Consider the following 14,625-nt stretch of genomic DNA (forward strand, 5'->3'; position numbering starts at 1 on the left):
CACCCGTGCAAATACGGACGAACACCAGCTCAGCAGGGGGCTGTCCTATCCGTCTTCCACTGTGCATCAGTATGACCCCTATTCTCTCTAATCCTTTTCAGCTTCTACATGTTCAGCCATTCCCGTAAACCCTTTAACATGTACGGGACATCATTTTCAGGCAACGCCCATTCGATATTACAATTTAACTTGGTCCCATCCCACCGAGGACATTCAAAGAAGGTATATGACCTAGCAAGATAAAAAAACCGACCTCCTCGCTGAGTAGCTAGCGTCTCGTTATTTTGTGTGGAGGTCCCGGGTTCGAATCCCGGTTAGGCATGGCATCTTTTCATACACTCCCAATTTCCACCTGACTAATGACCGTAGCTGTTAAACCCCCCTCTTTCATAACGAAAAAAGGAATTTTATGTCTTTGTTTAAATAGTAGATTTAATGAAGTTGATTACAGTAAACTTAATGTAATTGACTTTTTGTAAACTATATGGATTCAATCCAGTTGTGCAGTATTTGTTCAGAGAATTAAAAAGTTTTTTATAATTATTTTTCCAATATTTTTAATAATATTTATTATCTACTGTATTTTTCTGGAATTTTATTTATTTAGTTTCATATTTTTTTTATATATTAGATTCAATTAAACGAATTCTCATGATTGTTTTCAATATAAACTTTTATTAAAAAAAGCTTTACAAGGGTTTACATTTAAAATTAAATTTATGATTATATAGTTATATGTGGGTTGTTATAGAACATTTAATTTTTTTAGTAATGATTGATTTTAATATTAATTAGTTTATTCTTTATTAAATAAATAAAATTCCGGTAAATAGCTTTCATAGGAAAGAATTTATTTAATTATTTATAAAAATAATTATATGTTAATACAGTGTTAACCAGGAATTTATTTATTTGTAAAATTACTATATATTTTATTTCTTTGTTTCAGATTACTGGAATTGCTGTTTGAACCCATTTTAAATATAGATATTGATTTTTTTTTTGTTAGAAAACATTATTAGTTATCAGGAATACTTAATCATGAATATTAACAACTTACCGTTAATGTTTAAAATATGTCTAACAATTAAAAGATCAACTCTTTATTTGGAAAACAATTTCTTTAAATATATCTGACTCTGGGGTTTTATTCCTTTCGTTCGTTAATTAATTATTACTTCCTTTTTATTTTATTGTTCATTTTTTAATAGCAACAATAAATATGGATAGATTTTACAAAAAATATATATTAAATAGATTAGACTATATTTGGATTGTAGGTTTAGTAATGAGTGTAACATTAAGTGAATTTTGTTTAGCATTAAGCGCTAGTCGTACTGTCAGAACGAAATACGGTGATGTAAGTGGTGTAATTGTTACACCAGATAATCGACATTTAGATGCGGTTGAAGTGTTTCGCGGTATACCATACGCATCACCACCGATAGGATCTTTAAGATTTATGCCACCAGTTACCGGTGCATTATGGTCCGGTGTTAAAGTCGCTGATCGTTTCAGTCCGGTTTGTCCTCAAAGATTACCCGATATATCAAATGAAACATTAGCACTTAAAGTAATGCCCAGAGGACGATTGGAATATCTCAAGAGATTACTACCATATCTCAAGAATCAAAGTGAAGACTGCTTATATCTTAATATCTACGCTCCAGCACAAGGTAATACTCTTATAATGTTATACTAATTTTGTATTTTAATATTATTTTAAATCCAGGATTAATATCTGGAAATTAAAAATGTTTTTATTCAATGTAGAAAAAAGTAATATTGAATCATCTTAACTGATGAATTAATAATAATATAATCTTTTAATTACAATTTTAATTTTGAGAATTAGCGTTACAGTTTGCATCATTTACCCGCAGCCGGAAGGGGCAATCTCAGGTAATGAAGTACCCTATATTATTCACTCGAGTAAATGTATAATCAAATTAAAATCTGGATTTAGGTGTTACTAATAGGGAAAACGGATTGATTTACATAGCTGGGAGTAGTAATTAATAGTAACTTGAACTGGAGGGCTCAAATCAATACATCTGTTTAAACACAATGTCGCGTGTTCGCGGCCCGATCAGGATATTCGGAGATTGACAGTTGAAAATGTTTTTATAATTATAATTTATTAGTTAAAGAACATAAGTAAAGTAAGACAAATCAGTTTTAATAATAATAATAATAGTAATAATAATAATAATAAAAGGTATAGTAATCACAACCGCAATAATAATCAGAATAATAGTAATAAAGAAATAAAAAAATCTTCCAACAATAATAATTAGAATACTGACAATAAGAGCAATAGTAAAAAATAATAATATTTAATGTAAATAATAACAATAAGCTAATATTACATATAAAACTATATTTAAAGTAATCGTCAGGATTTAATGAAAACCAGAATTCAGTTCCTTTGACAAATGACATTACGTGACCGCTAGTCTTGTATTAACAACAATAGTGGTACAATAGATAAGACAAGTATAAAGTTCTTTAACTGCAAATACCTTTGCTGTTCACAAATAAAATTACCCTAATAGTTTATGAATGAAATTTAGTACATTATCTCGTTCACTAATCGTCTTACAATAACTCATCGAACCATTACTTGTTTCGTATACCGGGAATAGTTGCGGTGTCAAACCTGGACTCCTTCACTGACCTCGCAGAATCCTCTCGCGGACTGATTCACAGACTCTCCTCGCGGAACTGATTTTTAACTGTTCTTCCACGGAATATTTATACTCCTAACCTCTTTACCTGTCGGACTCAACCCAACACGAAGCGTGAGAATGATCTACCAAGCCCTTTCGTTCCCGTGCATTCCTAACCTTCGTCCGGTAAGTCTTCTCACTGAACGAACATTTTTTTAGTGTATCAGTGGGCAGTATTACAAAAGCGATTGTTAAAAGGACCTGTTAACTTTACTAAAAGGGTTTCTTTTAGCCCCTTTCTGATTTCTAGTATTATTATATTTTCTACTACTTTCTTTTTAATTGGTAGGAATCCGTTACTCAGGTCCGATATACCGGTCTTGTTACAATAACATTTTAATTTTTTTTTTGTTTTTATTATAGATGAAATGCCATTTACGCACCCCCTATAACTGAGGGAGTGTCGGATTCGCATTGGTTCGGCTAGATGTTATTAAGAGCCTATGTATACCCGCACCCTACCGACTAAAACTCATATCTCACCGTTTCTCCTCCTCCGTGGTCGGTCCTGGAGTTTAAGCATTGCGCAGGCCCAGAAGGTGCCTTTAGGGTCCAGGAGTTCAGAGTCTCTGTGCTTCATCACCGTCGTCGATCCGCACAAGTGCAGATGCACGTCAGCTCCACAGGGGGCTGTCCTTCGCCCCTTCACCTTTAAGTCACTTTCTTCGTCTGAGTCTCAGGTCTTTTGTATGGAACTCTGATTCCTTGCTGGATGATCTTCAGTCCTCTTACTGATCTGGGTCCTAAATCAGGTTCCCATTCTGTAACTTCTCTCGCTTTAGTTTTCAGTTATATGTATGATATTCAAATGATCTAATTATAATTCATTTGGATGTCTTTGCTCCAATAGGTATTACTACTGTTTGGGTTTAGCTATTGATAATAACATAAATACATTTTTTAGTCTAATCACACAATAGACACGCATTAGTCAAATCACAGTTACATGATTGTATATTAATTTGTGAGGAATTTAATATATTGTCTATTAGATATAATATATTATAAATCTAATTTCTTATGTTAATAATATAAATCGTTGTAAATTACAATAACTCATATTCCAGAAATATCTTTACGTAAATTCTTTTACTTTTAATTAATTTATAATTGAATTCCAGACAAATAAAAAATAATAATTAATTTAACTCCATCTATTCCTTTGTTTTATTGAATAATTAAATCGTTTAGAATAGAAATATAATGAAAATCTATTTAAATAAAGATAGCTGTTACAAGTCAGATTTATTTTGAATTAAATTTTACATAATAAAATTTATTCTAAATTTTAATAAATAAAAATTCATTAAATTAATGTAATCGATTCGGTTATATAATGACTAATTGATTTGACTAATTAATTTAACTTTTTACCTAACCGGGTATTTAAATCATAAAAATTATTAACGGATTAATAAATGATCGATACACAGATGGCTAGTACTTGTACTAGTAATAACACTTGATACTCAATGTTATATTGCAATTTTTTAATGAGTCTATATATATACATATAATTATAAAAAAAACCTCTCAGTTGTTTGTGTAATAGACAATAAATATTTTATTTTATTTTACTCTTTAGGTGACGCAACAATTTTATATTATTGTACAAAACAAAACCCTGATGTGGACACTACATAACCTTCTTATACGCCTATTGATTTACATATACACATTGCTGCACTTCATTTAAACTTATTTCATTTGAAAGTGAGATACGATGGTCTAATTCTTTAATAAAGTGGGCACTTAAACAATTTCTAAAATATTAGTTTTAATTAACATCAAATATTTATACAATTATTAATTCAACAATCTTACCTGAAATATTAGGTTAGAGTAAAAGTCCATTTATTACTCTTTAAATAAATGTAAGTATTATATCTACCTAATACTATATTTAGGTAGATTTTATAAGAAAGCTACTTATTGTAATGATACATGATTCGACTTCCGAAAGATTTCGACATATCTTCGTGTTTCACATCCCCCAGACCCCAAAACCACCGTCAGTTCAAAAGTATATATATATATATTTATATACCACTTTCTTTTGGACATTATAACTGCCGTAATTTTGCGCTAATCACTTTCAAATTAATACATAAAATATAAAGACTCAAAATTTCGGTCGAGTTCGTTGATGGACAAAATCGGACCAGGAGGGTGGAAATGGGGTTATTTGAAAAAAAAAAAAAACATAATATCGCTATAACTTTCCTATTAAGTAAATACCGAATTTGTTAAAAGTTCCTACTATTCTTTGTATAAGGTGCTAAAACTTATGTAATTGAATTTTTTTTGATATCGCCAACCATAGGTCCAGAGATGGGAAAAATGTGGTTTCTAAGACAAAAAAATCATACCTTCTTTAATAGATACAGAATCGAATCGGTTTAAAGTGGTCATTAGTCCTCTAAACATTACCTAAAAATCTTTGTCTGTAACAATTTCTTATATGGCCAACTCTTATAGCAAGGGATGACTAAAATATAACTGGAAATTGGATGGGGCTTGTCGAATGCTAAACATGTGAAATTCTTTTCACATCCAACCATTGTCGTATTGAGTAAATTTGAAGTTTAAAAATATCGATTTTTGAAATTTGTTGAAATTTTTTAGTTTATTTAAACTTTTAATAATAATAAAACAAAATTTCCTCATAATTCACCCCCACTAGAAAATAATAAATCTTAGGTTATTATTATTGGTTGCATATTTATCATTGGAATTTTTTTTTAGTTTCTTTCATTTAACATATTAAACAAGGAAAAATCAATAAATGTAATTGGATGATGATTTTGGTGTTGGTCAGCTGAAAATAATAATGGATATTTAAATATTTGTTCATGTATCGTTATTTTCCACTATATAAGAATAAATAATCAGTGCCTTAAAAGTATAACAACTTTGTTGTTAGCTTTTTTCAGTTAGTAATCAACTGTTTTTTAAATAATTCTTCCATTCTACTACTGTAAAAGCATTCATTTCAAGTTTTATTTGAGAATTTTATGCAGTTAATAAATTTTACATGGTTTATGTGCGTCTGAACGAAAAATTTTATGTGGGTAATTTTTGTGACCGGTAATATATGAAAATCAATATTTTACGATACAGCAGTTTTGATACTACTGGATATGTTACTGTCGAAATTATTTATGGCACTGTGTTTTTTTACAGCTCCTTCGTTGACTTTTATGCAATTGAAATACCTTTTCCTGACCTCTTACTACATTTTCGCAGGGTTTGTAAAATATCATGCTGTTGAATAAATTTAATTGTGTTTTCTTTCATTTTAATATTTTCTAAACAAACGAATGAAATTCATTTTAACAACGCTCATTAACTGATAACATTATACAGATAATTATTTATAATGACTCACAAAGTGGTGATAAGCTTTCTTTTCTACGTGATTCAAATTAGAGAAATATAAATTATAATCTCCATCCTATATTTAACTTTGTTATTTTTATTACTATTATTACTTGTTTTTATTTTTATCCTAGGATCAGTATTTGATCGATATTTATTTGTTTTATTTGAATAAATCTCTTAATGTGAGGAAAAACCCATGTAGATAAATATCGAAATAATAATTATGGATATTAAACTTGTTGAAATATATTCTTTGGAAGGATGGATTTATTTAATTTTTTTTTACTTTTATAGCCTCATTATATTCTAGTAAATCTATTGATAAGTGGTTTAGTGATTTTTTAAATTTTCTTTTTGTGCAATAAAATTTTAATATCTTGTCTAAAGATTTTCACCCATAATCGTTGAAGGAATTCGGTATTTGATTTAATGTGATTGCAACAAAATTGGACGCTCTATGTCCACATTACCGTAATAACTTAGAATTTTATAACAATAGAATACAATTGTATAATAGAATTTTTGAAATTTTGTATAGACTTGTTTCGTTGTTATTAGAATATGGTTTGTCTCAAGAAAAAATTGAAAGAATTTCAGGATATGTTGTACTAACGAAAATAGAGAAAATAATTCACATAATTATTGATTTAGAAATGCTTAGTTTTCGATTATAATTTACGAAAATATTCACTTTGAACAAAATTTGATTAAGGATATTATATTATTTTTGACAAGAAATGTTGAATAAAACAGGTCACAGAACTATATTTCTTCATTAGAGGAATTTCGAATCGTATTAGGAAGTATTTCTTGATATACAGAGCGTTTAATAATGTTCTTAAGAGTTACAAAAATTCAGTACAAAAAAAGTATTTCACTTAAATGAAACCTGAAAGAAACAATAATAACCAAGCGCTGTTAAAATAGTTTTAATCCTATATTGCAAACTAAAGCGAACGATTTTTCTGAAAAATTCGGTAAACCATGTGAAATAACTTCAGCTTAAATACAACAGTTCCATCAGGGTCACGATATTGTATCGGGGAGAATAAACAGCGAGGCCGCAGCAGCTGCAACCATATTAATAATCAACACATAAGTGTGTCGCAATATCGCAGGCGTTCAATGAAGTGTGTCGTCGGTCAAAAAAGGTTGACAACTATTATCTTAGTACAGTACAGCCCCGATATAACGCGGATTATAACCTTTCCCCCCAAAATATATCTGAAAAAATATCGTATCTTCCGGACTTAACTTGTTTCTATGTAAGTACACATTATCGGCTGTTTCTATTAAACCATTATTGTTTGAATTTTTTTTTTTACTTGATCTATTTGTGATTTAAAATTTACTTCTCGAAATAACGCGGGTATCACGTAAGTCCACCGATATCCACGTTAGCGGAGTTACAGTATAAACCAACATACTTGGCGTTTATAGACCTAGAAAAGGCATTCGATAACGTAGACTGGAATAAAATGCTCAGCATTTAAAAAAAATTAGGGTTCAAATACAGAGATAGAAGAACAATTGCTAACATGTACAGGAACCAAACAGCAACAGTAATAATTAAAGAACATAAGAAAGAAGCCGTAATAAGAAATGCAGTCCGACAAGGATGTTCCCTATCTCCGTTACTTTTTAATCTTTACATGGAACTAGCAGTTAATGATGTTAAAGAACAATTTAGATTCGTAGTAACAGTACAAGGTGAAAAGATAAAGATGCTACGATTTGCTGATGATATAGTAATTCTAGCCGAGAGTAAAAAGGATTTAGAAGAAACAATGAACGGCATAGATGAAGTCCTACGCAAGAACTATGGCATGAAAATAAACAAGAACAACACAAAAGTAATGAAATGTAGTAGAAATAACAAAGATGGACCACTGAATGTGAAAATAGGAGAAAAGATTATGGAGGTAGAAGAATTTTGTTATTTGGGAAGTAGAATTACTAAAGATGGACGAAGCAGGAGCGATATAAAATGCCGAATAGCACAAGCTAAACTAGCCTTCAGTAAGAAATATAATTTGTTTACATCAAAAATTAATTTAAATGTCAGGAAAAGATTTTTGAAAGTGTATGTTTGGAGTGTCGCTTTATATGGAAGTGAAACTTGGACGATCGGATTATCTGAGAAGAAAAGATTAGAAGCTTTTGAAATGCGGTGTTATAGGAGAATGTTAAAAATCAGACTGGGTGGATAAAGTGACAAATGAATATGTATTGCGGCAAATAGATGAAGAAAGAAGCATTTGGAAAAATATAGTTAAAAGAAGAGACAGACTTATAGGCCACATACTAAGGCATCCTGGAATAGTCGCTTTAATATTGGAAGGACAGGTAGAAGGGAAAAATTGTGTAGGCAGGCCACGTTTGGAATATGTAAAACAAATTGTTAGGGATGTAGGATGTAGAGGGTATACTGAAATGAAACGACTAGATAGGGAATCTTGGAGAGCTGCATCAAACCAGTTAAATGACTGAAGACAAAAAGAAAAAAAAAATCGTTTGTTATCAAAAGGGTTGTGGCCTTCAAGATCCCCCGATCTTAATCTAGCAGACCTTTTCCTTTGGAGGTATTTAAAAAGTATAGGTTTTAAAAATAATCCTCATGCACTTCACGAATTAACATGGAAAGTGAGATTTCAAACATTAATGAGCAAACATAACGAAAAGTGGCTGCAAATGTTATGAAACGTGTACAAACCTGCATCGGGATCACAGGATATCATTTTCAACATCTTTGTAAAGTTATTAGAGGTTACTTGAATATTTTCGTTTAAGTATCTTATTAACATTAATCTTTTTTGTAATAAATTCACGTTGTCAAACAAAGGGATTGCGTCCTTTATGAAATACCCTTATAATAAATAATGCTGTTTTTAACAATAACAATAACAGAAAATTATAGAGAACAGTGATTCAATTGTCGTGTTATACAAAATTATAATATTGCCTAAATTGTTTCACCTCGTTCATCCTTTCATATGTAGCTCTTTCATTCTGTGTGTTCGAATGTGTGTACGCGTGTACACGCGCGCTTGGGTCTGTATGTGTTTACGCTATGTACTTTTAATAATCGTTATTTTACTATTTTCGTCTGTATTTTCCAATATCATTGCAATTAAGAGAATTTAAAGTGTAATCTATAATAAAATTTTGTTGCTAGTTTTCCTGCGGGGAAAATAATACAAGTTTACGATAGCATAAATTCAATGATATTGCAGTATGGTTCAAATAAATGAGATTAACATAAATTAATAGGCTTATTTAAATACAGCGCAGTTTTTTACATTATCTAAATGAGTAAACATATAACAGTATTTTTTTTTTCGTTTAATTTCAAACCGTAGTAAGTTTATACTATACTCGTATAGTTTAGTTATTAATATTGATAGTATTAAAACAGTTTTTCACCCCTTTTATTAAAAAAAAATTTTAATTTAGTTTGAATGGATCAATTAAATTTATTAATTGGATTCTACTCTTCAGTATTAATGTTTTATTTAAGCAAAAAAAAATCTGTAATAACAGATTTACTCCTTATAAACACCATTGTATTTTGAGGGATTTTACACCGTGCGCTGAGAATGTTTTCTAAAAAGATAATGCTGCGTTGCGTGCAATTTTCTTCCACAAATTAATCAGGTTCATGACTTTTAGATAAGAAGATGTGTCTGGTTCTTTGTAATTCACTGTGTGTTCGTCGCCTTACATCGATAGAGATCGTGTCTTTATGTATACGTTTTGAATGGTTTTGTTTTCAGAACAGTGAATATTTCTCGTTGAGTTCACGTCTTCCATGAAAACTGTGGTTGTATAAAGGAAAGACTGGTTTTTCTATTAGATTTCCAGGTATATTTATTCCTAATCGATTGAGTATTAATTGAGAAATTTAGGAAAATGGAATCGATAAAGGAGTATCAGCAAATTGTAGATCATGGCTAATCGATGAAGAAAAACTGCAATATATACCAGCTACTATGTAGTAAAGTACTCTTAAGTCCACGCGAAAATTAACCCGAAAGAAAAACATAGTTGTTGAAACTGCTCACAAGAAATTTGTATAGAAATTCAGTTTCATTCCATACAAAGGTAAAGTGATTCAAACGTTATTGATCATAGATTATGGAAAGCGAATTCAATAATATAATTGGTTTCAATAGATTTTAGTGGACCATTATAACGATATTTTTGACTATTTTCTATTCCGATGAGGTATAGTTCCCATATGGTATTGGTACGTTTCAGTCTGTCTGCAATCTACATCTCGTGTATGTAATGCCTGAAAATTGGGGATGTAGATCTTAATATTCTGCTGAAGAATAGACAGCCCAGTATTCTTCGTAGAAAAAAATATAACTCACGTCGTTATTGCGAGATTATTCTTATCTTTTAAACGGATTTGAATACTAGATCGTGGATACCGCTGTTCTTTGGTGGTTGGGTTTCAATTAAACATACATCTCAGAAATGGACGACCTGAGAGTGTACAAGACTACACTTCACTTACACTCATACATATCATCCTCTAAAGTAATACCTATCTATGAGTGTAAATGGAAGTGTAGTTTTATTTAGTCTCAGGTCGACCAGGTTAATTGAATCCCGACCACCAAACAACACCGGTATCCACGATCTAGTATTCAAATCTGTACAAAAGTAACTGCCTTTACTAGGATTTGAACCTTAGAACTCCCGACTTCGAAATTAGCTGATTTCCGAAGAGCGTTCACCATTAGACCAACCCGGTGGGTGAGATACTCTTCACTCGTTGTTACCACACGCTTATTTATATCGCCGTCACCGCATCCTCGTCAAACTCGGGCTTTGGGAAACTACTTTGCTTGTCATCACGGCTACGCCGAACTTAGCTTCGCAGAACTACTGACTATTCCCGCCGGTCCCTGACGGTTCTGATCTGCGGTCTGTAGAACCAGTACGCGTCTTATCTATTTAATCGTTGAAGCGTCATCATCCATACCCTTACGTTTTTCTGTAAATTATTATTCTGTTTCAGTAATCGTTCTGGTCAAAATACAGCTTTTGAAGGTGTCATTTTCTGTATTATAAAGAGTAGATTGTTAAATAGACTTGTAAATCTGAGAAAAGAATATTTTTCCTTCTTTATTCTTCTATTCATTATTATTTTCTATTTCTACCTTCTTAATAGGACGAAATTCTTTATACTGGTCCTGTTACATTTATACTGTGTTTACAATTTCTTTCCACATTATTACCACCAATTCATTCTATTTTCTTTGAAGCAAAAAGTAATTTATTTTAATTATGTGTTCATTATCTATTAGCTCTTTAACTCAACCAATTTTTTTTTTTTTTATTCGTTCAACGTTATATACATTTAAATAACAAACATTTATTTATGAAATTTTAACTCGATCACACTGAACGTATTTTATACAGTTTCCATATTTAAATTTTAAATTGGTGTATCATTACTTGAAATACTTATCAGTAAACTACACATTCTTGATAAAAAAATAGATTTTTGTCATTTATTTATATAGGGTATAAAAAAAAAAAATCAATAAAAAGGCAACAAATTTAACTCTCTCCCGTGTTGGTAAAAGGTATGATGAGGGGTAAACTAAAAGTGTCACTTTTAATTTATAGTCTCATGTAGCATTTTAAAAAAAAGTTTTAGTATAATAACAAAATTAAAAAATCTTGTTTAATTTTTTTTTTTTTAATTTCGGCCAGGAAATTCCGATTTATACAACACAGTATTGTAGTAAAACCTCTTATGTGGACACCACGTGACTTCCTTGTATGCCTATTAAATTATATGCACACATTTTTAAAAAAATGAAAAGTACATAAAATTTTATTTCATTAATAACTTCTGATGTTATTTTTTTTATTGTTATTTAAATTTTTATTGTAAGGTTTTTTACAATCAAAGGTTAATAATTATTAATAAATCGATATAGTTAAATTTAAAAAAAAAAAGTAAAAGAAAATAGATTAAATCTGATTTGAACATATGTGCCTTCTTCCCCTTCTAAGATGTAAATATTTCATTAATTAAAATTTCATTTGGCTATCACTCTGGAACTAATGAAAATAAGTACCATTTACGTACGATATATCACTGAATAGCTATCAATGAGGGCTTATTACTGCCAAAAAGTCTAAAATCTAATTTTTTTTTTTATTTTGAACACTTTTGGCCTAGTTGATTGCAGTAAAAAGGAGAGGTGCACAACTAGTTGATACAATAGTTCTAAATCCAAAATTTCAACAAACTACGGCTAATCGTTTTTGAGTTATGTGAGATACATACGTACAGACATCACGCCGAAACTAGTAAAAATAGATTCAGGGATGGCGGAAATGGATATTTACGTTGAAATCTGAAAACCGAAATTTTTCGCGATCACAATACTTCCTTTACTTTGTACAAAGAAGTGAAAATGTTTTGCATGATTTACTACCTGATTGGAAGAAAATTTTTTAATAAATTTAAAATACGTTTTTAAAATTTCAAACAAAGTTCCTTACATCACTGCAAAGTTTTTGTTTTATAATTTTTACATTAGGGATAACTTTACTAAAAATATTGCTGGAGAGGAAAAAATAAAATATGCAAAAATCTCATGCGCTTTTTTAACGAGTGAATATTTTTTTAAATTTTTTTCCGGTTGTATAACAATTAACATTAATGAAATAATTCTGAATAATTTAAATAGTAGTATAGTATTGTATATATATATATATATGAAACCACTGTTTTATATCTTTTTTTAAGAAGTTAGAAAAAGAAAAATTGTTATCTGTTATAAATTGATATTTAATCATTCAAAAGCCTCAGTCAAAATATTAAAGTTAATCGATATTTTGTGGGTTAACAGTCTTTTGAATTTAAAAGTAAAATCTTAAAATACATATTTTGATAACATATATATATATATATATTTCATTTTTTAACAAAAATTATTGCATTAAAATTATTATTTTTACGCTAGCCGGTCAGGGCACGCTTCACTCGCTCTTCCGTCTGACTAAGGGCGGATCCTACTGGACTCCTACTGTGTTCATTATACTCATGCTTGTAAAAATAATACTGATAAACAACAATTAAAGCCTATTCAACTTATAAAACTTCATTACACTGTAATCTCTACAGAACAATAGTTTGGTCACCTCAGGACTCGAAACTTTGAGTGATTGAAGGATACGGGTTTTTAGAACACTCGGCCCCCAACTTAAAAACAGTAATTATACCTGGTCATAAGACTTTTTAGGGTAACAAGAGTAATTTGCATGGTTCTTAGCCTTATTCATCACGAGGAGTTGTTTTTAAGGGTAACGGGTGCCCAGGTGCTCTCCAACCACGCAAACTTGAACCTTTGTTTTGGTTCCGCCTGGCACCTGATGAGCTGTGCGTCTGCGGAAAGGTCCAGTCGAACGAACACATGATGTTTGACTGCCCAGCTTTTCGGGAGCCAGAATTCAGGTCAACCTAGGATTTAGAAGCCAAAGGGAAAATTGGTCACTCATAAGCGGCGACAACCTCATTGTCGGACGTGTGGGTGTTCTCCTTGATGCCGTTGCGTTGTTCAGTCGACATCAGTAGTTATTCGGGGAAAACCGTGCTGCTGTGGGAAGCTACCTGTGAGTGATGGCTGGCCACCACCCAATAAAGCTCCAAGCGCTTTAATATGGTGGACAGGTACTTTCTGGCATTCAGCGACCTAGGCTTCGCAGCGAATTGCTGTCTTGACGATGTAAATTAATTTATTGAGTGTTATATATATTTTATAAATTGACGGAGTGCGCCTACCCATTTATTTTTTAGTAATATATGACAAGAAAGCGGTTGGACAAAGCGATGTGTGGCACAACGCTTAGTTCTCTCACTAAATTACGTTAGCTCCAGGAGTCAGTTAGGACTGATCGCTTAACTGTTTCGAGGCTCAGTAGCCGTTTGTAGCACGGCACAGGTCTTATGCTTTAGGGTGTCCTAATGGGGTGGTGGCGGGAGAAATGCCATGAAAACCAATCACGAGGTGGTGAACGTACAAATTTTCATTTTGTAATTTTTAATTTTAAGATTTTTTTATATGTAACCGTTGGCAGGTGAAGCTAAAGCCAGTCGCTTCCAACATACAGTAACTATGGCAATGGTTGTTTTGGTTGAGCAGCCATCTTGTACACCGTCGCACGTTTAAAGCTACTTTTTTCGAAAACCAAAAGAAATATTGAGTAAGTTTAAGAGTTCATTTTTGTAGAAAATTTCCCTTCAAATATTAAAAGTCGTTTCCGAATTCTGTTTGATAAATAGTTTGGCGATAGTAAATTTGAATTTCAGCAAGTGAAACATTTCTAATGGCAATAGTCCAATGTTTTTTGAGGTATAAAAACTGTTCATCCAAAATTTCAGCTCAATCGGTTGACTAGTTTTTGCGTGAAAGAGTAACAGACTCATACATTAGATTTATTATATCATACATTAGATTTATATATATATATATATATATATATATAT

At 31.0% G+C, this 14,625-nt stretch overlaps 1 protein-coding gene across 1 annotated transcript; it reads left to right on the top strand.

Annotated features, from left to right (window-relative positions):
* The first annotated feature begins 1,288 nt into the window (after positions 1–1,288).
* Positions 1,289–1,702, top strand: LOC142332753 (neuroligin-4, Y-linked-like). Its single transcript, XM_075379367.1, has one exon. It carries the CDS (start codon positions 1,289–1,291, stop codon positions 1,700–1,702), a length of 414 nt encoding a protein of 137 aa, XP_075235482.1.
* The last annotated feature ends 12,923 nt before the right edge of the window (positions 1,703–14,625 follow it).

Source organism: Lycorma delicatula, chromosome 12 (assembly GCF_047948215.1).
Source record: "Lycorma delicatula isolate Av1 chromosome 12, ASM4794821v1, whole genome shotgun sequence".
Lineage (NCBI taxonomy): Eukaryota > Metazoa > Arthropoda > Insecta > Hemiptera > Fulgoridae > Lycorma > Lycorma delicatula.

Bases quoted from the DNA above. Each gene is read 5' to 3' on its own strand.
- LOC142332753 (XM_075379367.1), top strand. From the start codon at position 1,289: ATGAGTGTAACATTAAGTGAATTTTGTTTAGCATTAAGCGCTAGTCGT.